This window comes from Trichomonas vaginalis, chromosome I (genome assembly GCF_026262505.1).
Source record: "Trichomonas vaginalis G3 chromosome I, whole genome shotgun sequence".
Classification (NCBI taxonomy): Eukaryota; Parabasalia; order Trichomonadida; family Trichomonadidae; genus Trichomonas; species Trichomonas vaginalis.
This window is the reverse complement of record NC_067203.1, coordinates 3,422,496-3,445,774: the sequence shown is the minus strand read 5'-3', so window position 1 is coordinate 3,445,774 and position 23,279 is coordinate 3,422,496. Positions and strand designations below refer to the sequence as shown.

At 30.3% G+C, this 23,279-nt stretch overlaps 10 protein-coding genes and 1 pseudogene across 11 annotated transcripts, besides 2 other annotated features; 7 read left to right on the top strand and 4 right to left on the bottom strand.

Annotated features, from left to right (window-relative positions):
- Positions 1-32: 32 nt before the first annotated feature.
- Positions 33-98: a mobile genetic element.
- A 525-nt stretch (positions 99-623) lies between these two features.
- Positions 624-1,489, top strand: TVAGG3_0922190 (uncharacterized protein; the record flags this gene model as incomplete). Its single annotated transcript, XM_051252292.1, has 1 exon — positions 646-1,419. The coding sequence occupies one exon, from the start codon at positions 646-648 to the stop codon at positions 1,417-1,419; it is 774 nt and encodes a 257-aa protein (XP_051077866.1).
- A 128-nt stretch (positions 1,490-1,617) lies between these two features.
- TVAGG3_0922180 (coiled-coil domain-containing protein 63 family) lies at positions 1,618-3,163 on the top strand (the record flags this gene model as incomplete). Its single annotated transcript, XM_051252291.1, has 1 exon — positions 1,621-3,159. One exon carries the CDS (start codon positions 1,621-1,623, stop codon positions 3,157-3,159), a length of 1,539 nt encoding a protein of 512 aa, XP_051077865.1.
- A 2,621-nt stretch (positions 3,164-5,784) lies between these two features.
- Positions 5,785-6,944, bottom strand: TVAGG3_0922170 (uncharacterized protein; the record flags this gene model as incomplete). The annotated part of the gene is made up of 1 exon (XM_001298635.1): positions 5,813-6,913. One exon carries the CDS (start codon positions 6,911-6,913, stop codon positions 5,813-5,815), a length of 1,101 nt encoding a protein of 366 aa, XP_001298636.1.
- Positions 6,945-8,177: 1,233 nt separating this feature from the next.
- On the bottom strand, positions 8,178-8,393 carry TVAGG3_0922160 (uncharacterized protein; the record flags this gene model as incomplete). Its single annotated transcript, XM_001298636.1, has 1 exon — positions 8,178-8,393. The coding sequence occupies one exon, from the start codon at positions 8,391-8,393 to the stop codon at positions 8,178-8,180; it is 216 nt and encodes a 71-aa protein (XP_001298637.1).
- Positions 8,394-8,464: 71 nt separating this feature from the next.
- Positions 8,465-9,327, top strand: TVAGG3_0922150 (uncharacterized protein; the record flags this gene model as incomplete). Its single annotated transcript, XM_051252290.1, has 1 exon — positions 8,465-9,327. A coding segment is annotated over one exon (863 nt), but the record flags the coding sequence as incomplete, so codon positions are not given.
- A 928-nt stretch (positions 9,328-10,255) lies between these two features.
- Positions 10,256-23,279: part of a mobile genetic element that runs on past the window's edge.
- On the top strand, positions 11,143-11,898 carry TVAGG3_0922140 (uncharacterized protein; the record flags this gene model as incomplete). The annotated part of the gene is made up of 1 exon (XM_051252289.1): positions 11,143-11,898. The coding sequence occupies one exon, from the start codon at positions 11,143-11,145 to the stop codon at positions 11,896-11,898; it is 756 nt and encodes a 251-aa protein (XP_051077863.1).
- Positions 13,831-15,734, top strand: TVAGG3_0922130 (annotated as a pseudogene). Its single transcript has one exon. A coding segment is annotated over exon 1 (1,904 nt).
- Positions 15,734-16,153, top strand: TVAGG3_0922120 (keratin-associated protein family; the record flags this gene model as incomplete). Its single annotated transcript, XM_051252288.1, has 1 exon — positions 15,734-16,153. One exon carries the CDS (start codon positions 15,734-15,736, stop codon positions 16,151-16,153), a length of 420 nt encoding a protein of 139 aa, XP_051077862.1.
- Positions 16,439-17,101, top strand: TVAGG3_0922110 (uncharacterized protein; the record flags this gene model as incomplete). The annotated part of the gene is made up of 1 exon (XM_051252287.1): positions 16,439-17,101. The coding sequence occupies one exon, from the start codon at positions 16,439-16,441 to the stop codon at positions 17,099-17,101; it is 663 nt and encodes a 220-aa protein (XP_051077861.1).
- On the bottom strand, positions 18,198-18,866 carry TVAGG3_0922100 (uncharacterized protein; the record flags this gene model as incomplete). The annotated part of the gene is made up of 1 exon (XM_051252286.1): positions 18,198-18,866. The coding sequence occupies one exon, from the start codon at positions 18,864-18,866 to the stop codon at positions 18,198-18,200; it is 669 nt and encodes a 222-aa protein (XP_051077860.1).
- TVAGG3_0922090 (uncharacterized protein) lies at positions 22,556-23,128 on the bottom strand (the record flags this gene model as incomplete). Its single annotated transcript, XM_051252285.1, has 1 exon — positions 22,556-23,128. One exon carries the CDS (start codon positions 23,126-23,128, stop codon positions 22,556-22,558), a length of 573 nt encoding a protein of 190 aa, XP_051077859.1.

The following is a 23,279-nucleotide window of genomic DNA, read 5'->3' as shown; positions in this document are numbered from 1 at the left end:
CTAAAATCATTCTGATCCGTAAAGTATTGAAATCTATCCCGATTAATCGGGATAAAATTGAATGAGTTGATCCCAATTTCCCGATCAATCCCGATGCCAAAAGATAAGTCATTCTTTTCTCATAAATTAAAAAAAGTCACCTCACATGGCTCGGAGAGCCCACTAAAGACCAGCTTCGAAATGCTATAAAGTTCACTTTTCCGAAGGAAATACTTCGTATCTGAAGGCCGGAATAAGGCAATCATTATCTATAGCCAGAGCAGAATCAAAATCTCACAAGTTGCTAAAGATAGGATTTTTCCGGAAAATGCAAGATAATTGCAAATTTCATGAAAAAGACCTCTTTTCATAAACTTGCTTAAAAATTAACTTACTTGTATATGTGGTATTTTAAAGGTTAAGAGAAAGTTTAGATAAGTATACTATTTAGGCACCTGAGTACCCTCTAAGTTTGGGGAAATTGAGAGGATCAGTTCACTTGAGAATACCCCCTTAATTTAAATTCAGATGATCTAAAAATTTAATTTCTCAATTGCGCTTATTTTAAGAAAAACCTATTTGCTATCGCTTATTAGTGTAAACTTAACATTTATTTTTTTTGTTGTAAAGATTTTATATATGAACGGTTATCACCTCATTTGAAGAATGTCTTTTACTCAAACTGATGACATGAGAGCTGCCAAGGATCAATTACTGAAAGAACTTATTAGGAATTCGCCAAAAAAATATAAAGCTGTCATCATTTCGACAGAAGATTACGATAAATTAGACGCTAACGAATCTGAAGTATTACCCGAATCACCAAAGAGAGATAACATGAGTCAAAACATATTGAAGCATCATTCTCATCCTAAACATCATCATCATAGTTCACCAAAAGAAAACTCACGCGTAATTTGTAGTCGTTGCGCACGCGAACTATCAAGAGACCATGTATCTCGTATAAACAAGACTCCAAGACATCATCACAGATGTTACGCCCCTCCAAAATATTCTCAAACGGATCCAAAAATCCAACAATTAATTGAGCGCAGAATTCAAAAGGCAAGAATGCAACAAGCCATGGAGCAGCGTAGACTTGAAGCTGAAGCAATTGCAAGAGCTCGGGCGCAATATGAATTTGAAAGAAAACAAAAAGTACAAACTATCCTTGAAGAAGTCAGAATGAGGAAAGAGCTTGAGAAAATGAATCAAGAAGATGAAATGGAAGGAGATTATTCTGATTATTATGATGAAAACAATGATTATTCCGATTATGCATATTCTGACAATGAAGAAAACGAGGATGATGATGGAGTTGTTGAAAGTTTACAGAAGATTGCTGAAAACCTTCAAAAAGCTTCTCAGCAACTCACAAACATTGTTTCCAACAGCATGTCTCCAAAAAAAGGTTCTCCTGCTCGTAAAAGTAATTATTAGTTAATTTTTAATAAATATTAATACGTTTCTTTAAAGCTTTAATCTCAAATTCTAATTTTAATTTTAAAATAATTGGTATAATAACTATGGATTTATGATGATTGGTTAAAATTGTATGTGAAAAAAGATAATTTCCAATAAATGATAAGATTCTTTCTAGAGATATAAGTTCTGAAAATTGACAAATCCGTTATTTTAGAAATGGAGAATCCGGCGGAAGTGCAGGAGCTTAGAAACAAACTTCGCATGATGAAGTTCCCCCAAGACGAAATACTTAATACAGTTCGTAAGCAACAGCGTGCAATTCATAAGCAAAAGCAAGCCAATGAAACCATTCGTGCAGAGAACCAGGAATTGCAAGCGCAAATCGATGCCTATGATCAAGCCGTTGCTGCCCATGATAGTAATGAAGATCTCAACCAACTTAAGAATACTGAAAAAAGCCTTTCAAACAAATTGAGTGTATTATCAGCTGACTATGCTGCCGAGGACCAAAAGCGTCGCGAACTTGAAGATAGAGTCTCCAAAGCTAGGTCTGCTGTTGGAGGAATGTATGCTCAATCAAGAGAAATTGAGGAAGCACAAGCTAAGATCCGTACCATGGAAAATCGTCTCGATAAGTCTCTTGTTCGCTACAACAATAACCTTACACAACTTGCTGATAAGCGTAATCAAATTGATGAATTAAGAAAAGATCGTACAACATTCCGTCAAGTTATTGAAAAGTCCAAGGCTGAATGTGCTGCTCTTGCTGCAACTATTGAAGACCAAATCAGGACATCAAACGACTCTTACTCTCAGAGAGATAATCTTAAGATGTGCATTGCAGAATTAAAGAATAATGAAGCAGCTGAAATCCAACACTTTGAAAGCGATATGGATCGTCTAACTCAAACAATTGAGGGTCAAAGAATCGCTTCAAATAGGCCTCATGAACAATTGCAATCTGTCCCAACAATTATTTCACAAAGCGGTACATCAGAAGCGCAAGATGAAATTACCAAGCAAACAGAAGAGTATCAAGCCCAAATTTCTAAAACTCTTGAACTTCTTAACATGAAATCAACAGAAGAACTCTTCCAAGAAGCAGAAAATCTGGAGAGAGAAAATTTCTCACTCTTTAATTTTGTTGTTGAACATGGAGCTACTCGTACACGCCTTACAGATGAAATTTCTGCCCTTGAGATGCAGCATGATGTTATTTTGTCAAATTCACAAAGCAACGATGAATCACAGGCACGTGAACTCGAAGAAATTACAAACGATATCGAAGACACAAAGGCCCAGCTTGACGATCTGGCCAAACAAAAGCAAGAATCAGAAGATGCTTTCAAAGTTAACTATCAGAAAATTGATGAACTTTACCAACTTCTTGGTTGTTCATGGGAGAAGTCGCCAGATGAAAAAACTAATGTCACTTCTGCAAATGTCATGTTTGCACTTACAAATATTGAAACTGCCATTATAGAGATAATGGACAAAGTAAGTGCTAAAGCTAAATCTGCATTCGATGTTCAACCAGAATCCCGCTCTCAAGCTGGACTAGATTCATATAAGCCAGAAAAAGAAAAGAAACACGTTTTAGAACGAATTGATGACAATGCTTTGAAGACCTTAGAATCTTGTAGCGAGCCATTATCCCTTGATGATGTTAGGAAACTCATTAAAGAACCTTCTAATACCACAACTAATAATAATACAATAACTTCCGAAACACAGCCATCTCAACAACAACAATAGGGAAATATTTTGATTGATTTTATTTAAATAAACTTTTTTTATTCAATTTTTAAGGCTTATTCAAAATTTAAATGGAGTTTGATACGTGGTTTGATGGTAGAATCTATCATACCACTAAATTTTAATTTGCCAAAGTTAAAAGAGCAAGTTTTTGAAATTCCTAAAAAGAAATTCTTATCGTGAGATATTGAAAAAGTTGCACGAAATTTATCTGCACGTTTAAATTGATCAATGTAAATACAAAATTGTGTGTCGTTTGATAATCCGTAATTATAAATTTCATCAATAATTATTCCCAACTTATAGTGCTTGAAAATTATTGTACTGCATCTGACTGATAAAGATGATGTTAATGAATTATTTGAATATTTGCATCCTATCTCATTCTGAAGTAAATTATCGTAATTAAATTTGTAACTCATCTTTAATGCATTAGAAATTGAGTTTTTAGGGATATTGTAGTTCATCTTTAGCTTGGAAAGTAGTTTATTTTGATTATTGCAATGGAATTTGAATTTCAAATCTTTTGAATTCGAGAATTGAAAAGCAATTGAATATTGAGCCTTAAGTATTGAAAAATACGGGGTTTTCAATCCAAATTTGAACAAATTTTTCTTCGAATCTGCTTTAGCCAAGAATTTGAAATTTCCATTTGAGTGATACTTGCATAATATCAATCCCGGAACAGGAATAAATGATATTTTGCAATTATCATCGACAAATTGAACTTTAAGATCTAGTTGCTGCAAATTGCTAATAGAAAAAAAATTGTATAGGGTTTGATCTCTTTTTTCATATGAAGAGTGTATTTATTTAGTGAGGAACTAAATAAATTTGCAGCCAATAAATATAAATATAAATATAAATATAAATATAAATATAAATATAAATATAAATATAAATAAAATATAAATATAAATATAAATATAAATATAAATATAAATATAAAATAAATATAAATATAAATATAAATATAAATATAAATATAAATAAAATAAAATAAATATAAATATAAATATAAATATAAATATAAATATAAATATAAATATAAATATAAATATAAATATAAATAAAATATAAATATAAATATAAATATAAATATAAATATAAATATAAATATAAATATAAATATAAATATAAATATAAATATAATATAAATATAATATAAATATAAAATATAAATATAAATATAAATATAAATATAAATATAAATATAAAATATAAATATAAATATAAATATAAATATAAATATAAATATAAATATAAATATAAATATAAATATAAATATAAATATAAATATAATATAAATATAAATATAAATATAAATTATAAATATAAATATAAATATAAATATAAATAAAATATAAATATAAATATAAATATAAATATAAATATAAATATAAATATAAATATAAATATAAATATAAATATAAATATAAATATAAATATAAATATAAATATAAATATATATAAATATAAATATAAATATAAATATAAATATAAATATAATATAAATATAAATATAAATATAAATATAAAATAAATATAAATATAAATATAAATATAAATATAAATATAAATATAAATATAAATATAAATATAAATATAAATATAAATATAAATATAAATGCAGATTCGAAGAAAAATTTGTTCAAATTTGGATTGAAAACCCCGTATTTTTCAATACTTAAGGCTCAATATTCAATTGCTTTTCAATTCTCGAATTCAAAAGATTTGAAATTCAAATTCCATTGCAATAATCAAAATAAACTACTTTCCAAGCTAAAGATGAACTACAATATCCCTAAAAACTCAATTTCTAATGCATTAAAGATGAGTTACAAATTTAATTACGATAATTTACTTCAGAATGAGATAGGATGCAAATATTCAAATAATTCATTAACATCATCTTTATCAGTCAGATGCAGTACAATAATTTTCAAGCACTATAAGTTGGGAATAATTATTGATGAAATTTATAATTACGGATTATCAAACGACACACAATTTTGTATTTACATTGATCAATCTTAAAATACTTAAAACAACACCAAATTAAAATAGCAATTGTCACAAGTAATACCCGAAAAATTGCAGAAGCATTGATACATATACACCATTTAGAGGAATTTAATATCCAAATTTTCGCATCTTCAGAGGTAACAAAAGCTAAACCAGAACCAGATGTTTATCTATGGGCTGTTATATATATTTTCTATTGAGTAAATTTTGTGTTTAAAGCTCCAATCATGAGATATTTAAAGTTTTTTACCCTATCAAACGCATAATTCACATATTTATCATAGGAGGGAAAACCAAAAGCTTTCATATATGATAATGAAATTATGGCACACATATACTACTACAAATGAGTTTTGTATCCATATAATTTTTCTCAAAAGATATCAACAATATGACGAGATAATAGCATTTTATTTTTGGTCATTCACTTCACTTTCCGCCACCCTTAATATAAAATAAACTAAACGGAATAAGATTGATTATATAAGCTTATATATGTACATGAAGTATATATATATAGTAAATAAATGAGCCTTTACCATTTAGATGGATAAGATTTTTGATAAAGCTCTCAGAAAAAAATTGAGAATTTTTAATCCTCGTAGTGCACCATTAATATGTTCAAATTTTATTCTGAAACTTCATTGAAATACCGAAAAACAAAGTTTGGTAAGGCAACAACAGCTGAAAACAATAACAATCCTCCGGTAGATTTGTTAATACAATATTTGCCACTGATCATTGGTTGAGCCAGGATGATTCCAGCAATAATTAACCCGAAATATGAATAGTTGAATTGGATATTTTGAGATAGGAAGTATAAGATTAATCCTGAAATAGAAGCTCTCATTACCCACTTAAATATTGTCGGGATAATTGAGAAATTATTTGCGATTGCATCACGTGTTGTTACAAAGCCTGAAATAGCGGATCCAATCTTGTAATCGTATAACGAAACAGGCAAGATAAGTCCATTCATTGCTTTGCCAATTACTGTAACTTGCTCTGGAGCCCAATATTCGAACCAGACACGTCTATCACCAGGTTCGCACCATTCTGAATAACCTCTAGAACCAAGATCGAAAAATTGCCCTACCTTTAATAATGTTTCAAGGTAGCCATCTTTGTAAGTCGAATAGAAAATTCCTCTTCCGGCGAATTGAAACTGCTTTGCATAAGGAGAATTTTGGAATTGAACAATCTGCTGATTGTGTGGATGAAGAGTGTCAGTACTTCCAGAATATGATAATGAATCTGAAAGGAAAAAGGTTCCAGCTTTCATCTGGTTATGGAAAGATCTTTCTGGAATTATCTCAACGGATGGATTATGATAAGTGGGATTATGGAAAAATAATGAGTTGATTGGCCTGTGGGTCCACATTTTATGGTATGTATAGGAATAATGTGTGACATTATTGATTGTTTCTGAATGCTCAAGTTCGGTCCACATACAATATTGAACTTTTCTGGTTAATTCTCCACAATATTCGGCTAATCCAAAGTCGGGATCTTGTACCAAATTATAGAGGGTGTCTTTGGTATTGAAAATTACTAATTGGCCGTTTGGAATGGAGCTTGGATCTGCGTTATCCGAAATTTGATGAACTTGCTTAGTTATTTCATTGATAATGACAGTTCTTTTGGAGCACATGAATTCTGCAAAAATACATGAAGTAGTATATACGAAAAGTATTAAAGCAGAAATGACTTTGTCCCTTGTGTTATTCATTTGAAAGATGAAGTGTAATTTTACCTTCAATATATGCAAATTTTGAATTGAAAAAGTTTGGTCTGTATAATATAAGATATTGTTGAAATACAATCATTAATGTTTCCCGTTAAATTGATATAAGCTCAAATTAGATCTCAATCATAAAAAATCCAAGATCGATCATGATAAAATTTTGACAAAATGAAAATTTAAAACTTCTAAATTTCTGACAATCATACATCCACAAAACCGAATACGTGATGGCAATCATTATTCAACCTGAAATGCTAAAGATAAAAGGTATATAGATAAGGAGGAATAAGTAGTATATGAGAGCGGGTTGTGTGACTTTTATTGCTGCATCTATATATAGACGATGCATTAAAATATATTTATTTATAAATCATTTTAAAAAAATTGACATTAATTTTAAAATAATTTATTTTTTATCTTTTACAAAAGAAGCTATATATAGATGATGTCAGATATTCCGCGATTAATTAAACATTGTTTAAATCCTGAATGGGTTAAACTTCAATGGAGTCATAAACAAAGACCTCATAAACGAGAGAAAAAGAAATTAGAAACTAATGATTAAATGAATTTATGAAATTAATTATTTGATTCATTCTTTCTTCAATCTCTTCTATTCTTTTTGTTAAATCATCAATTTTCATTAATGAGGTGATTCGTGATTGCGGAATAGATTTCAAACTAACCACCCCTTTTATTTTTGAAATTTTGAATCCATCAACTTTAAACATTTTATTCAATTTACACGTTGTCAATTCTTCAAATAATTTTTTATTATTGGTATAATAGTCATTAAATTCTTCAACAGATGAAAAATACTTTATTTCAGTAATTGGTTTAACAACGTTTATTTTTTGTTGAACATTAACACTTTCATTTATTTCTTCCTCCTCTGTTCCATTTATTTTTAAAATCGGTTTCATTTATCATTAAATAAAAATTAGAATATAAGTGATGAAATATATTTTTTAATTAACATTAAATCAGAGATGGCGGCAGGATTCTTTAAAAAATTATGGGATGGAATTAAGAAAGCTGCGGGTTGGGTTTATAAAAAGGTTATTAAACCTGTTGCAAACTTTTTGGCACCAGTAGCGAAAACGGCAGGAACAATCATAGGTGGAGTATTAGGTACTAAAGCAGGTAACCCGGCGATGGGAGCACAAGCGGGTAACGCAATTGGTGGAATTGCTGAATCAATACTTAATAAAATAGGGGGTAGATAGTGGAAAAATAAATAAATATATTTTTATCTTAGTATCGGTTGTAGTCTTTGATAAACTTTTTCTCCTTTATTTAAAACTTCTCTTATTGGGGCAGCTTTTGGCGTTATTGATTCAGCAACGTCGCTAATTGCTTCTTTATTCTTAAATATCCAATTTGCTCCCTTCTTCAATGTTTCCCAAACTTTACTCGCTCCTCTTTTTACTCTATCCCACAATTTCTTAAATATACCTGCAGCCATAGTTGATTATTTCATTAAAATTAAAAAATTCATTTTCATCTTTTAATTTTAATTTTTTAATTTATTAATAAATGACGACTAACTATTTGATGTCAAACACTAAACCAATTAATGGAAATGTGTTTCATTCATTCGAAAAGATAAATGAAATATTCGCAAAGAATGACGGTAGAAGATATTATAGAGAACTTGAAAGTTCATGCTATGACTCTGATACTCCATATTTTGATGATAAACAAACTCATTTAAGAATTACGAACCCAGCTCATGATGTGAACCAATTAGGTGACACATATATTAAACGCAAAGTTAAAGTAACTCTAGTTTCAAATAAAGCTTTCACATGTGATGCCGCTTTTAAATGCATGCGTTTATTCGTTGGTTACAAATCATCAAATCAAAGCTTTAAACAATTAGAAGTAGAAACTGAAAGAGGTGACGCTGGTTATCTTCAGATGGATTGCGCCCGTGAATCTTTCGCATTTGCAACATATAAACCAAAATCAGAAAGGAAAGTTAAAAAGTTTGTTCATTCGTTATATAATAATGTTCAAAAATATGATAACTCAGTATGTGGTAAATATATTGACCCTTCAGAAGTTTTCAAGAAAGCAAATGAAGAAGTTGATGTCACTTTTGATATGATTATTCCGGTAAATGATTTGTTAGCATTTCAGGCGTTCGATGATTATCCAAAATCATTTGGCGATATCATTCTTAAATATTATGTTTTCAGGGATACTTTGGTATTTTGTCAGGTTGACCCGTTAAGAGTTGCTGATTTACAAAATTACGTTTATGAAAAGATAACTGATGAAAATTATGAAAAGATTATGAATCATGTTTATAAATATGATCGCAAATTCCAACAAATCGGACTTCCTACCAAATTAATTACAGGCTTAGCCGCTACATCTGCTGACGCAACAGTTGAAAGTGTTATTATTTCATGCACGAAGATGGAAGTTTTAGAGGATAAATGCATTACACCAGGATATGGTTTAATTGAAGAATCAGTTAAAGCAATACCACGTTTATTCAGTAAGGAAGATCCATTCATGATTCCAGCTCAACATATTGACGTTCGTTCACTAAATGGAGGTTGCATCACTCCTGAAGGTATCAGCTCTGATTTCTCATACGCTCTTCATAATGTTACAGATGTTGTGTTAACATTTCCGAAGAATGCAATGCAAAGAACGGTTTTAGAAAATCCAATGCTTCGAGGTCTTCAGGTCACTATAGATTCCAGAAACTTCCCCGATCAAGCGATGACCACAGTGGGTGACATATTCTTTACACGTATGCTTCAAGCTTCTGATTTAGATGGAGTGAATGAATGCACGGAAGAATACGAGGACTCATTAACTAGACCACTGAATGCAGATGATGGTGCACCATTAGCTAGAACATGGAAAGACCAAACTTCATTCTTATGCACTATTCCAGTTCAACGTGATGGAGCAGGTATATTCTTTGATGGATTAGAAACTTTCAACTCACAAGTTACAGTACAAGTGAAAGCTTATCCAATCATTCAGGGTGAAAATGACACTTACTGTTCAAAGGTGACAAATCCTCCTCAGGTTTGGTTTACTAGGACTACATATTGGACATGGACACCGGATGAAGGTTTGAAATATCATCCAACAGGTACACCACCGCAGTATAGAAGTTCATATGATGAAATATTGATGAATAGAAATGTTTAAAATTATAAATTTATTTTTGATTAAATGAATTTAAATTCATCCACCCCTTATGAAGAATTAGCGGGAGTATATAATACATACGTAGATGATATGATTAATGAAGCATTGAGTGATAATAGAAATGCTCTATCTAAGGAAAAATTAATGAAAATTCCATATTCTGAATGTTACTTAAATTCAATCACTGCAGCAATTGGTAAACAAAATAAAGGTAAAACATTAACGATATTAAAACAAATTATCATTATTGCTAACACTTCCCCCTATTCACATGTGTTAATTTATATCAACCGTTCAGGTTCACCTTCAGATGATACATTTGAATCTTTAAAGCATTTAATCAAAATTCCAATTATTTATTTATCACAAGAAGAAGCAGAAGATTATTTAAAAAACTTTTTAATGTATAAAGAATTATATAATACAATCAAGAAGCAAGGATTAGAGGATAAAATTATTGATAAACAACGGGATGAATTATTTGAAACACTTTCTATTTCAAATTTTGATAGAGAATTTTTGCATTCACTCATTTTTCTAGATGATGCGGTGAAATCAAAACTAATAACAAATGAGAAATCATATTTTAATCAGTTATTAACTCAATGTCGACACATTCAGTGTTCATTCTTCATGGCTGTTCAATACTTCAAAGCATTAAGCACAAACATTAAATCAAAATCTATCAACACTTTTCATTTTCAGTGGGTTTAGTCGTCAACAGTTGAACGTTATGCTTTATCAAGTGAATTTACCAATGAGCATTAATGAACTTTACACACAATATCAGCAATTAGGTGAACATGGAAAAATAATAGTTGATTTAAATAAAGGAAGTGTTAAATTTGATTAACTTTTTATAATTAATTTTTATTTTTTATTTATAATTAAACATGACAGAAATAGCAAATCTTCTACAGGTTCCATTAAAACAAGGGACAAACAAAAGGGGTGCATATAATAGAACTATGAAAGTTCCTGATGGAATGAATGAATTAGTTCATATTGTTGCTGGTCTTCAAAAAGATGTTAAACAAATGAGAAATGTTTTAACATTACCGGAAGCTCAAGCATATGCCAAACGTCATGGTCCAAATTGGGAAGCACACGAAGCAGACATTACGGGTCCAAATGGAAAACCTGATGGTATAAATGAAGTTTTCGTTACTGATGGTCAAGGTAATATTAAAGTCATAAATGGTTATAAATTAACTGTATCCGATTATCCTAAACGTAAAGCATATAATGAACGTTATCCTATGCAATTTGATGAAAATGGGAAAGCTGTTAAACAATACATTGGAGAAGGTGAAAATGGTCCAATTAATTCATACCGTCATAATCCATATTCTTATTTCAATGAAGAATTAAATGCTATTGAAGAGGGACCGGATGGATTACCACGATATTCAAACCAGTTTGATGGTCAATATGCAAATATGAGACCCGAAATTTCAGCTAAGAAATTCTTTAAAGTTGCTTTATTCGATCCAGTTTTCGCAAATGTTAAAGATGAACTTAAACAGCAATTCCAACCAATTATAGTAGCAAGAATTGCATCGGGTGCTTTATCTCAAGCATTCAAAGATTTAATTAAGAAACCATTATATCAGCAACGAGGTTTAACTTATGATTTAGTTAAGGAATCAGATAAAAGAAAATTTGAGAAATCAGTTGATTATAAGAATGCAATTAATGAATATATTCGGTCTATTAATTTCGATGAAACAGCAAAAAATCAACTTCATGAACAAATACAGGGAATAATAGATTCAAAAGTTCCGGCAAAATAAAAGTTTAAATATATTTTTTTTATTCGATTATAAATGAGAAGACGTTTCACTGGTCAAAAGAACACTAACGCAAAAGCAGAGATTACAGTTGGTTATAACGTAAATGATGATAAATCACGAATTATTCAAAATGTTAAAGTTAATGTTAGCCCTGAATTAACAAGGTCAGCAACTCAACCAAATTTATTAACTCGTGACTTACCGAAGAATGAGGAGAATGAAGAAAACCATGAGAATGGAGACCCAATCATTTTATCTGAACCTGGTAAAGAACCTGTTGAAATTCCCACTTATCCAACATACCCCCACCTCTTTCATCAAACATCGAGAACCATATAAAAAGACATTAATTCTGAATTAATGAAATTTACCGTGATATAATAACTAATAATTATGATTCAATAATAAATTTAATTGACCAATCCGGTTTAATTATTTTACCTTATGAATCATTAATTCACATTATCGCCATTCTTTGTGATGTTCAAGATTCAGACGTTAAGATTCAATTTTTCATAGATGATGAGGTTTCATGCTGCGGAACAGTTGCAAAAATAAATCCTATAAAGGATATTAGCACAATTAAGATATCAAAGAACGGAACAACAACTGAACTTCATTTAACATATAATGATATTTATAATAAAATAGTTGATGAATATAAAATATCACTTGAAAAATTCTTTGTTAAGGCTATTTAATATTCAAGCATTAACATTATCGAATAATAATCCTTTGAATCATAATCAATAATAATTGACCTTTCACCAGTTTCTATCGTTTGTTTTATTTCTTTTTGTTCCCCACTATCCGGATCGGTCATTGTAATTGTTTTTGTTATAGTATCAGCTTTATCTTTAACTTCAATCTTTTTTCCATCGGGATATTTAAACCAAAATTCCAAAAATTCGATATTGTCAATCTGTTCATATTTTAATCTATCAATTACATTTTTAATACCATCTGAAAATCTTATGAAATGGTCATTATATGGGTTTGATTGAACTAAATTTGAATGAATGAAATATAACCCGTTGATGAATATGACATCGACTCATATTTTCTGAAAACACTAAAATTTATAACATGAATGAATTTCTTATTCGTTGAATTTATGAATTCTTGAGGTAATCTTATTCTAGTTTTATTTATCACTGGAAAATAACGCTTTACCATATTTTTAATCGTAATAAAAAAATGTCAATTATTAATATTATTTCGAATAATAGTTGTGAATTAAATTTAACAGTTAGTGGAATTTATAATGTTACTCTCGTTTCTGTGAGTGGTAAATTTAATCCCATTCTTTTAGACCCTTCAGATTATATATCATTTATTAAAGATGACCATGAAAAAACGTATGATATGTATATAAATAACGTGATAGCGAAATGGGATATTAACACGATTTTAAGTTATTTAAATGAATCATTTATCGTATGGTATGAAGAAAATTTTAAATCAAAACCTGATAAACTTTTTGAACTTGATGAAATAAATAACCTTATTAAATTTCCGCTGAAAATTAAATTTTGTACTCCTCATCTTCGTTCATTGTTGGGAATATTAAATTTTGAAAAAGATGTTGGGGATGTTTTGTATTCTGACACTGGTTCCAATTTCATTTTAATCAAATGTGATAAAGTTAATACCCCAATGAGATTTTCACATCAAACATTAGACCCTAACTCTTACCCATCAATACAAAACATTTTATCCATCAACTTAAACACATTTTCTTTATCATATCCGTTTCAATTATCCGGGAATTCATTTATTCTTCATTCAAAAGATTTATCAAATATTAAATTTAGAATAACTGACCTATTTGATTGTGATTTAGAATTTATGAATGAAATATTATGGCAATTTCAAATAGAAAAAATAGCTGATGAGATAACGGATTAAATATTTATTTTTAAATTGTAATAAATGATTAAACAACAGCAACCACAACAACTTAAGGCACAAAGCACCCAAGTCCTTCAACCATTACATACGCCACATATGCATATAATTCAAAGACGGCAGAACAAACGCAAAGGTTGAAATATGGAGATTTGGAGATAGTATTGAAAAATGACCGTTTCGAATTCGTTTGCAAAGGTGGTGCGGTGATATCAAATATAAAAGAAATTTTATTTATGAATTCAAAAATTAAAGGAATAACGGATGATATAACATCAATTCCGCCAGAAGAACAAAGATATTACGCATTAAATGCATTTCCTAAAGTTTTGAAGATTGGAAGATTTAATTTAAATGAGAAATTCATAGAAGGTTTCCTAAATGACATAATGAAGAAAGCAGATAAGGAATATGTTAACGATGAGTTAAATAAGAAGGCAAATTTGGTTTATGTTGATGAAAAAGATAATGAAATTAAAAAAAAGGTTGAATGGTATCATGAATGGACATTGGAGACTTTTAAAGTTAAAGCTGATACAGGATGGGTTTCAGGATGTTTAGACCTTAAAGCTGATAAAACTTATGTTAACGATGAGTTAGAGAAGAAAGCGGATAAAACTTATGTGGATAATGAGTTAAATAAGAAGGCAAATTTGGTTTATGTTGATGAAAAAGATAATGAAATTAAAGAAAAGGTTGAATGGTATCATGAATGGACATTGGAGACTTTTAAAGTTAAAGCTGATACAGGATGGGTTTCAGGATGTTTAGACCTTAAAGCTGATAAAACTTATGTTAACGATGAGTTAGAGAAGAAAGCGGATAAAACTTATGTGGATAATGAGTTAAATAAGAAGGCAAATTTGGTTTATGTTGATGAAAAAGATAATGAAATTAAAGAAAAGGTTGAATGGTATCATGAATGGACATTGGAGACTTTTAAAGTTAAAGCTGATACAGGATGGGTTTCAGGATGTTTAGACCTTAAAGCTGATAAAACTTATGTTAACGATGAGTTAGAGAAGAAAGCGGATAAAACTTATGTGGATAATGAGTTAAATAAGAAAGCGGATAAAGAACATACACATAACTTCTTCTCAACTGTTGCTATAGAAAGTATTGAAGGAATGGCTGAGGGAAGTGGTGGGGATGCATTATATTATAAACCTCCTAACTTTCCACAAGGTTTAACATCGGATGAAAACATAACAACGAATAAAAAAATTAGGTGTAAAAATGTTTATATCATGAAGGATGAAAATAATGTTAAATTCACTGTTCAAGATTTATATGATAAGAAAGCGGATAAAACTTATGTTAATGAAATATACCAAAGTTTGAAAGGAACAACAAAAAATATTGAAACTATTGTTGGCGACTTTTCTGTCAATAAAGAAAATAAATATTTTAGATGGCAGTTTGTACAGTCCTTAAAAAATGGTATACGGTGTAAACTCATTCCGAAAAATAACAATGAAATGTATGTAAGCTATAAAAAGAATGATGACACACAAGTTAAAGTTCCATTAGACAACAACTGCTACTTAAACTTATATGGAGATGAACAAAAGAAATATTTTAGAGTTTATGAAATGGCAGATATGACATTGCCTGACCCAGCTCCAGCACCATATTATTATGACTATGGAGATGACGACAGAACACCACATGTAGATGAACAAAAGCTAACATTATATTTAGATTATTATAGATATAAAAGATATAATGCAATAGAAAAAACGAGAATAGTATATTATTATACAGATGATAGAAATAAATATTATAGTCAAGATTTTACCTACCCTGAAAACATAAGATTATATTATAAAAAATATTCTGACACAAACCAGAAGAAACCTGAAATAGTTGCACTATATTTTAAGTTCAAAAGAGACAATCCTATAATATATCTCATATGTTTGATTTAATGAACCCAGTAGGTTCTATTTATACATCAATGGATGCAAGAGGTCCTCAAGTAATGTTTGGTGTTGTTGCATGGGAACAAATAGTCGACAGGTTTTTGTATTGTGCAAACTCTTCAAAGGAAACAGGTGGTTCGAAGAAAATTAAAGAAGCAAACCTTCCACCACACACTCATACAGGAACTACAAACTTTTCTGGCGACCATAGACACTCATTAAGAGATCACCCATTATACAACTCAGACTATGAAGTTGGCAATGACGTTTTATCTCCATTTTATAACATTGCAGCAAAAAAGAATTTTCGACAAACTGAACCGGGAGGAAATCATTCACATACTTTCACAACAAATCCAACAGGCTCGGGTGAAGATTATATGCCACCATTTATGACTGTATTCGCATGGTATAGAGTTCATTGAATGAATAAAATATATTTTATGTCTGTAATTAATTAGGTAATGAAGTAATGGATGAACTGCAGAAATATATGTTATCGTCAATGGTTTCGGTTATGGTTTCGGTTATTCAATAATTATTTATTGAGTTTTGGATGAAAGAATACGGTCGAGCCAAAAGTGGCTCAACCTCAAAACGAGCATTTTATGAGCCTATTAATGGTGTTATGAATGAATTCAGCACAAAAATAATGAATTTCATTAGTTTTAAAATTATTTTTATTTTTTATTTTGTATGTAAAGACAATAATGTCAGTCGAAGCAAAAACATTCACGAACAAATCTAATGGCGAAACATTCACAAAAGGCACTTATAATGGTATTGAAGTCTTACGTAGAGACAAGGATGGTTACATTAATGCAACAAAGATGTGTCAGCAGTTTAGGAAAGACTTTAGAAAGTTGTTGGAAAATAAGTCCTGGGAAGAGTATTATAAGGCATTTTGTGAAGAATATAGCAACAGTCCGAATTCCGGCGGTTGGTTTTTATACAAAATTCATGCAGGAATTTCTGATGAAATCAAACAGGTTAGAGGAACGTATGTAGACCCAAGACTTATAAACTATATAACAATGTGGGCTTCTCCAAAATATTGCATAGCAGTTGGAAAAATTATGGACTCCATAGACAAGAAAGTTCATGAGAAATTAGATGAAGAAGAACTCGAAGATACAGTGGAGAATGCTAAACCTTTGTTCGAACAAGAAGTTAGAAAAATGTGCGAAAAACAATTAGAACATGAACGTGAGATGTGTTATGGTTATAGAGATTCCCCATACGAACTAGACCAATGGGAACAAGAAGATTTAAAGAGAGAATTTAGAGAATATGAACTCGCAAAGATAGCATTTGAAGCTGCAGAAAAGAAGTTAAAAGTTTGGGGGCTGTTTGTACAAAAATATTGTGAGTAAATGAACCATTTATTTTTATCATAAACGACCAAAAATAAATGTTATCGTTATGGTTTCGTTAATGGTTTCGGTTATTCAATAATTATTTATTTTTGAAGAACTGATGAGGTCACCGGGTCACCAGGTCACCAGGTAATTTAACTTCTCTGAAAAAATGAGACAACATGACATTTTGACAACAACAGTGGAGAAAGGCACTTATTATTTATTTTTGAAGAACTGATGAGGTCACCGGGTCACCAGGTCACCAGGTAATTTAACTTCTCTGAAAAAATGAGACAACATGACATTTTGACAACAACAGTGGAGAAAGGCACTTATTATTTATTTTTGAAGAACTGATGAGGTCACCGGGTCACCAGGTCACCAGGTAATTTAACTTCTCTGAAAAAATGAGACAACATGACATTTTGACAACAACAGTGACGGAAATATGATGTTATCGTTATGGTTTCGTTAATGGTTTCGGTTATTCAATAATTATTTATTTTTGAAGAACTGATGAGGTCACCGGGTCACCAGGTCACCAGGTAATTTAACTTCTCTGAAAAAATGAGACAACATGACATTTTGACAACAACAGTGACGGAAATATGATGTTATCGTTATGGTTTCGTTAATGGTTTCGGTTATTCAATAATTATTTATTTTTGAAGAACTGATGAGGTCACCGGGTCACCAGGTCACCAGGTAATTTAACTTCTCTGAAAAAATGAGACAACATGACATTTTGACAACAACAGTGACGGAAATATGATGTTATCGTTATGGTTTCGTTAATGGTTTCGGTTATTCAATAATTATTTATTTTTGAAGAACTGATGAGGTCACCGGGTCACCAGGTCACCAGGTAATTTAACTTCTCTGAAAAAATGAGACAACATGACATTTTGACAACAACAGTGACGGAAATATGATGTTATCGTTATGGTTTCGTTAATGGTTTCGGTTATTCAATAATTATTTATTTTTGAAGAACTGATGAGGTCACCGGGTCACCAGGTCACCAGGTAATTTAACTTCTCTGAAAAAATGAGACAACATGACATTTTGACAACACAGCAGGATTAATGTAAAAATAAATTCAAATCATACTTTATAAAGCTTCATTTACAGGTATTTCATCGTCAGTAAATGAATCCTCATTATCGTTTGGTTCAACCTGTTTATATAATCCTTTCATTTCTTCTTTCAAAACATAATACCATGTCTGTTTACCATCTATTTTTCTTTGTTTCCTATCACATTTATCCTTAATACTCATTTGGAAATTCTTGTCTTTCATGTCTGATGGTTTGCAGAATAGAGCATTTTTACATGTCATACCCGCACACAATTCATCATAATGTGTATTTATCCATACATCTAAAGGATTTGTTGATAATTCAATTAAATCTTGTTTGGCTTCAGTCATTGGTATGATTCGTACATTAAATGATGAAAGGTCATATTGCATAAAATATGTTAAAAGGTTATCATAAAATTCCTTTGTGCATGAATCCATCAAATTCTTGAAGTAATCAAATTGACCCTTAAATTTACCATTAACCCTTAAAACTACATATCTTCTGTCTCCAACTTCAATTTTGACAGGATAAACATTGTTAGTTACGAAAATGAAGTTTGCAACATTCTGTGCAGTTCTTCTGGGTTGATTCTTTTCATTAATTCTAATCTCATTATCCGTTATAATTGATTTCAAAGCGTTGAAGTTTGCGAGTCTGTCTTCACCAACATTCTTGAGTTCATTAAGTACAAGAAGCATTTTATTTTCAACTACTGAATTGAAATTACCCGTTATTTTGGGACTGCATCATATTTCCGTCACTGTTGTTGTCAAAATGTCATGTTGTCTCATTTTTTCAGAGAAGTTAAATTACCTGGTGACCTGGTGACCCGGTGACCTCATCAGTTCTTCAAAAATAAATAATAAGTGCCTTTCTCCACTGTTGTTGTCAAAATGTCATGTTGTCTCATTTTTTCAGAGAAGTTAAATTACCTGGTGACCTGGTGACCCGGTGACCTCATCAGTTCTTCAAAAATAAATAATAAGTGCCTTTCTCCACTGTTGTTGTCAAAATGTCATGTTGTCTCATTTTTTCAGAGAAGTTAAATTACCTGGTGACCTGGTGACCCGGTGACCTCATCAGTTCTTCAAAAATAAATAATTATTGAATAACCGAAACCATTAACGAAACCATAACGATAACATCATATTTCCGTCACTGTTGTTGTCAAAATGTCATGTTGTCTCATTTTTTCAGAGAAGTTAAATTACCTGGTGACCTGGTGACCCGGTGACCTCATCAGTTCTTCAAAAATAAATAATTATTGAATAACCGAAACCATTAACGAAACCATAACGATAACATCATATTTCCGTCACTGTTGTTGTCAAAATGTCATGTTGTCTCATTTTTTCAGAGAAGTTAAATTACCTGGTGACCTGGTGACCCGGTGACCTCATCAGTTCTTCAAAAATAAATAATTATTGAATAACCGAAACCATTGACGAAACCATAACGATAACATCATATTTCCGTCACTGTTGTTGTCAAAATGTCATGTTGTCTCATTTTTTCAGAGAAGTTAAATTACCTGGTGACCTGGTGACCCGGTGACCTCATCAGTTCTTCAAAAATAAATAATTATTGAATAACCGAAACCATTAACGAAACCATAACGATAACATCATATTTCCGTCACTGTTGTTGTCAAAATGTCATGTTGTCTCATTTTTTCAGAGAAGTTAAATTACCTGGTGACCTGGTGACCCGGTGACCTCATCAGTTCTTCAAAAATAAATAATTATTGAATAACCGAAACCATTAACGAAACCATAACGATAACATCATATTTCCGTCACTGTTGTTGTCAAAATGTCATGTTGTCTCATTTTTTCAGAGAAGTTAAATTACCTGGTGACCTGGTGACCCGGTGACCTCATCAGTTCTTCAAAAATAAATAATTATTGAATAACCGAAACCATTGACGAAACCATAACGATAACATCATATTTCCGTCACTGTTGTTGTCAAAATGTCATGTTGTCTCATTTTTTCAGAGAAGTTAAATTACCTGGTGACCTGGTGACCCGGTGACCTCATCAGTTCTTCAAAAATAAATAATTATTGAATAACCGAAACCATTGACGAAACCATAACGATAACATCATATTTCCGTCACTGTTGTTGTCAAAATGTCATGTTGTCTCATTTTTTCAGAGAAGTTAAATTACCTGGTGACCTGGTGACCCGGTGACCTCATCAGTTCTTCAAAAATAAATAATTATTGAATAACCGAAACCATTAACGAAACCATAACGATAACAAAATTTTATTTTTATATAAATGAATGCCCCACAAGCTCAAAATTTACCACGAATCATAACAAGGGAGGAAATGATAAAAATGATGCAAAAACTAATTAAAAACGACAACAAACCACAAAAACCGAGAAGATGTGGTTATGCAGTAATGATGGAAAGAAGAACCCAGAAGGGTTCGGGAAACCATTGACGGAAGAGGAATAAAAATTAAATTTGGATTGAGTTTAAAAATTCATCTTTATTAAATTCATTTCTTCCAATCAATTTATTTATTCTATTAAATTCTTTTATTTTTGCTTCACTCAGTTTAAGGATTGAACGGTAAGTTTCTAATTTTTCGATTATTTCTTTCCTCTCTTTATCGTTTTCAACCCCATCACATTGCGGCTTCTTTTTGTAATAGCATATTTTTGATTTAATTTTGTTTAGTTTCTTTTTATATTCATCGTCTGGACTCTTGGATGCTTCGTTGTCACTCATTTCTTACTGAAATAAAAAAATTAAATATTATTTAAATATAATGGAGTAATAAAATAAATCAGAATTTCTATTAATTTATTGTTAACCTCAACTAATGCATTACCGTTAATATATCTAACAAATTCAGCTATTGTGTCAAATCTTCGTCTTCTTTTTGTCATTGATTTATCAGTTTTTCCATAATCGAGATGAATCAAAACTTTATCCCCTTGTTTAAAATTCATGAGCCCCGAATTAATTTGTTCACGTTTAACATCATTTAACCTTTCCATTTGCTTTCTAATATATTCCCATTCTTTTGAAATATCATTTTTCATTTCCACTGGTTTCATGTTTATAGTTCTATGCCATGTATTATTGTAATAATATACTAACTGTTGTATGATGGAGTCATGATTTCCATCCCAGTATATCTGACCGTTAACCCCTAACGCATCTCTAAGAGTTCTCATTACCGCATCAACTATTTTATTATGAAACGTATATGGAGAGGATGAAAAGTAAAAATTAATTTGTGGGAAATAATGAGCCATAGCTGCCTGAAATCCTTTATCACCATCACCCCTTATATTATCTACTCTTTCATGATCTAGTAAGTATTGTATAGCTCTTCTTGTTTCCTGTTCTGTTTTCCCTTTCACTGGAATGCAATATAAATATCTAGTGTTAATGTTAATGGCGAATAAATAAGTAACGTTTCCTTTTGAATATTCCATATGATCGATTTCGTATGAATATGGATATGGTGCAAATGAGGGGCGACCAAATTTTTCCTTTAACGGTTGAATTTTTGGGTCAATTGGTTTATTTAATATCTTGAAATCCTTTTTAAAATCTTTTTGCTTCTTTAATGTTTGAAATGGATATAATAAAGTGAATGATGAAGGATTAACTGAAGGAGGAGGAGGTACTGTCGTTGGAGGTTTAATTTTATCTGCTTTGATTTTGGATGATGAAGTTTTGGATTTCATTCCTCCTTTCATTAATTCTGGATGTATTCTATTCATTTGTTTTAAATATACTGTATATAAAGGTTTGATATACTTTCCCGCTTCGAGTTTATGTTGAAGGATAAATTCCAAAAGTTGATCTTCATTTAAAAGTCGGACTGAATATGGTTTAACTAATGAATCATAAATTAAAGCTTGTGCATCATTTATGGTTTGAAGGACCCGGGCGTTTTGTTCCTTTTGTTTTTGCGGCTCAGGATTATATAATTTATATAATTCATCAATATCTTCTTCTGTTAATACTTTATTTTTGAAATCTTTCAATTGTTTAAGTTGTGATTTAGTTTTTCCCTTTATATATTCATTATTTTTGATTTTGTCTTTAATTTTAGAAATTATTCTATCATGATATTTCAAAATTTCATTTTTATAATACGGATAATAATAATCCATATCATCACCCGTTATATGTGGATCATGTTTTTGGAGATATGCTTTTAATTCATAATAATTAAGAAAATTTTGATTAAGTACTAAATCATCAATTAAAATTTTTAAATCTACATTATTCATTTATATAAAAATAAAATAAATGTTTAAGGGTGCCCACCTCTTTGATCAAGAATCAAAACCATTATTTACAGTTCCTTTTGTCTCTTCTGTGGCATTTTATTTTTAATAAAATTTTAAATTGTATTAAATAAATGGCATACAACATCCATTTTCACAACATACAGCCTTAGTGTGTGCTCCTGTTAATGCAGTTTTACCGATTGTTAAGCGAGTCATTGACCCGTTTTTAAGTTGTAAATTAATATTTTGACCATCAAATATCACTTTATCATTTATTATATCCAAATAATTTTTAGGTGTTAATTGTTTATTTTGTCGTAAACTAACACCTTTCATTTTTTGTGCAATCTTTTTAAAATCACTTCCATCAATTGAACCGTTGAATGATGTATAACACTTAGGGCATAAAGCAACCATGTTATCGCCTTGTTTCTCAATTGCTAAACCCAATAACTTCTTCTCATGTGCTTTTTCTTCAGCTTTATTCTTTAATATAGGTTTAAATTTCTCATCAAAACAGAAGAAATCAAATGGTGCGAATTTGAAAATGTTTTTATCATAAAATTGTTTATCGGTTACAATTGCTTGAAATGCTTGAGTGTTAGGAAGACTTGGATCGCCAGCGATTGCCCAATAAGATGAATCAGTATCACCTTCAATGAAATGAAAACGATTAACATCCATGCATTTATACATAAAATCATAAATGAAAACTAAATACCAGTATTTTGCGTTATCTAAAGTAAAAAATGCCTCTTGTAAACATGTTTCACATCTATAAAATCTATCTTTAAGCATCAGTTGATACGTATCCTCTCATATTTCTCTTATGTTTTTAAACTTATTT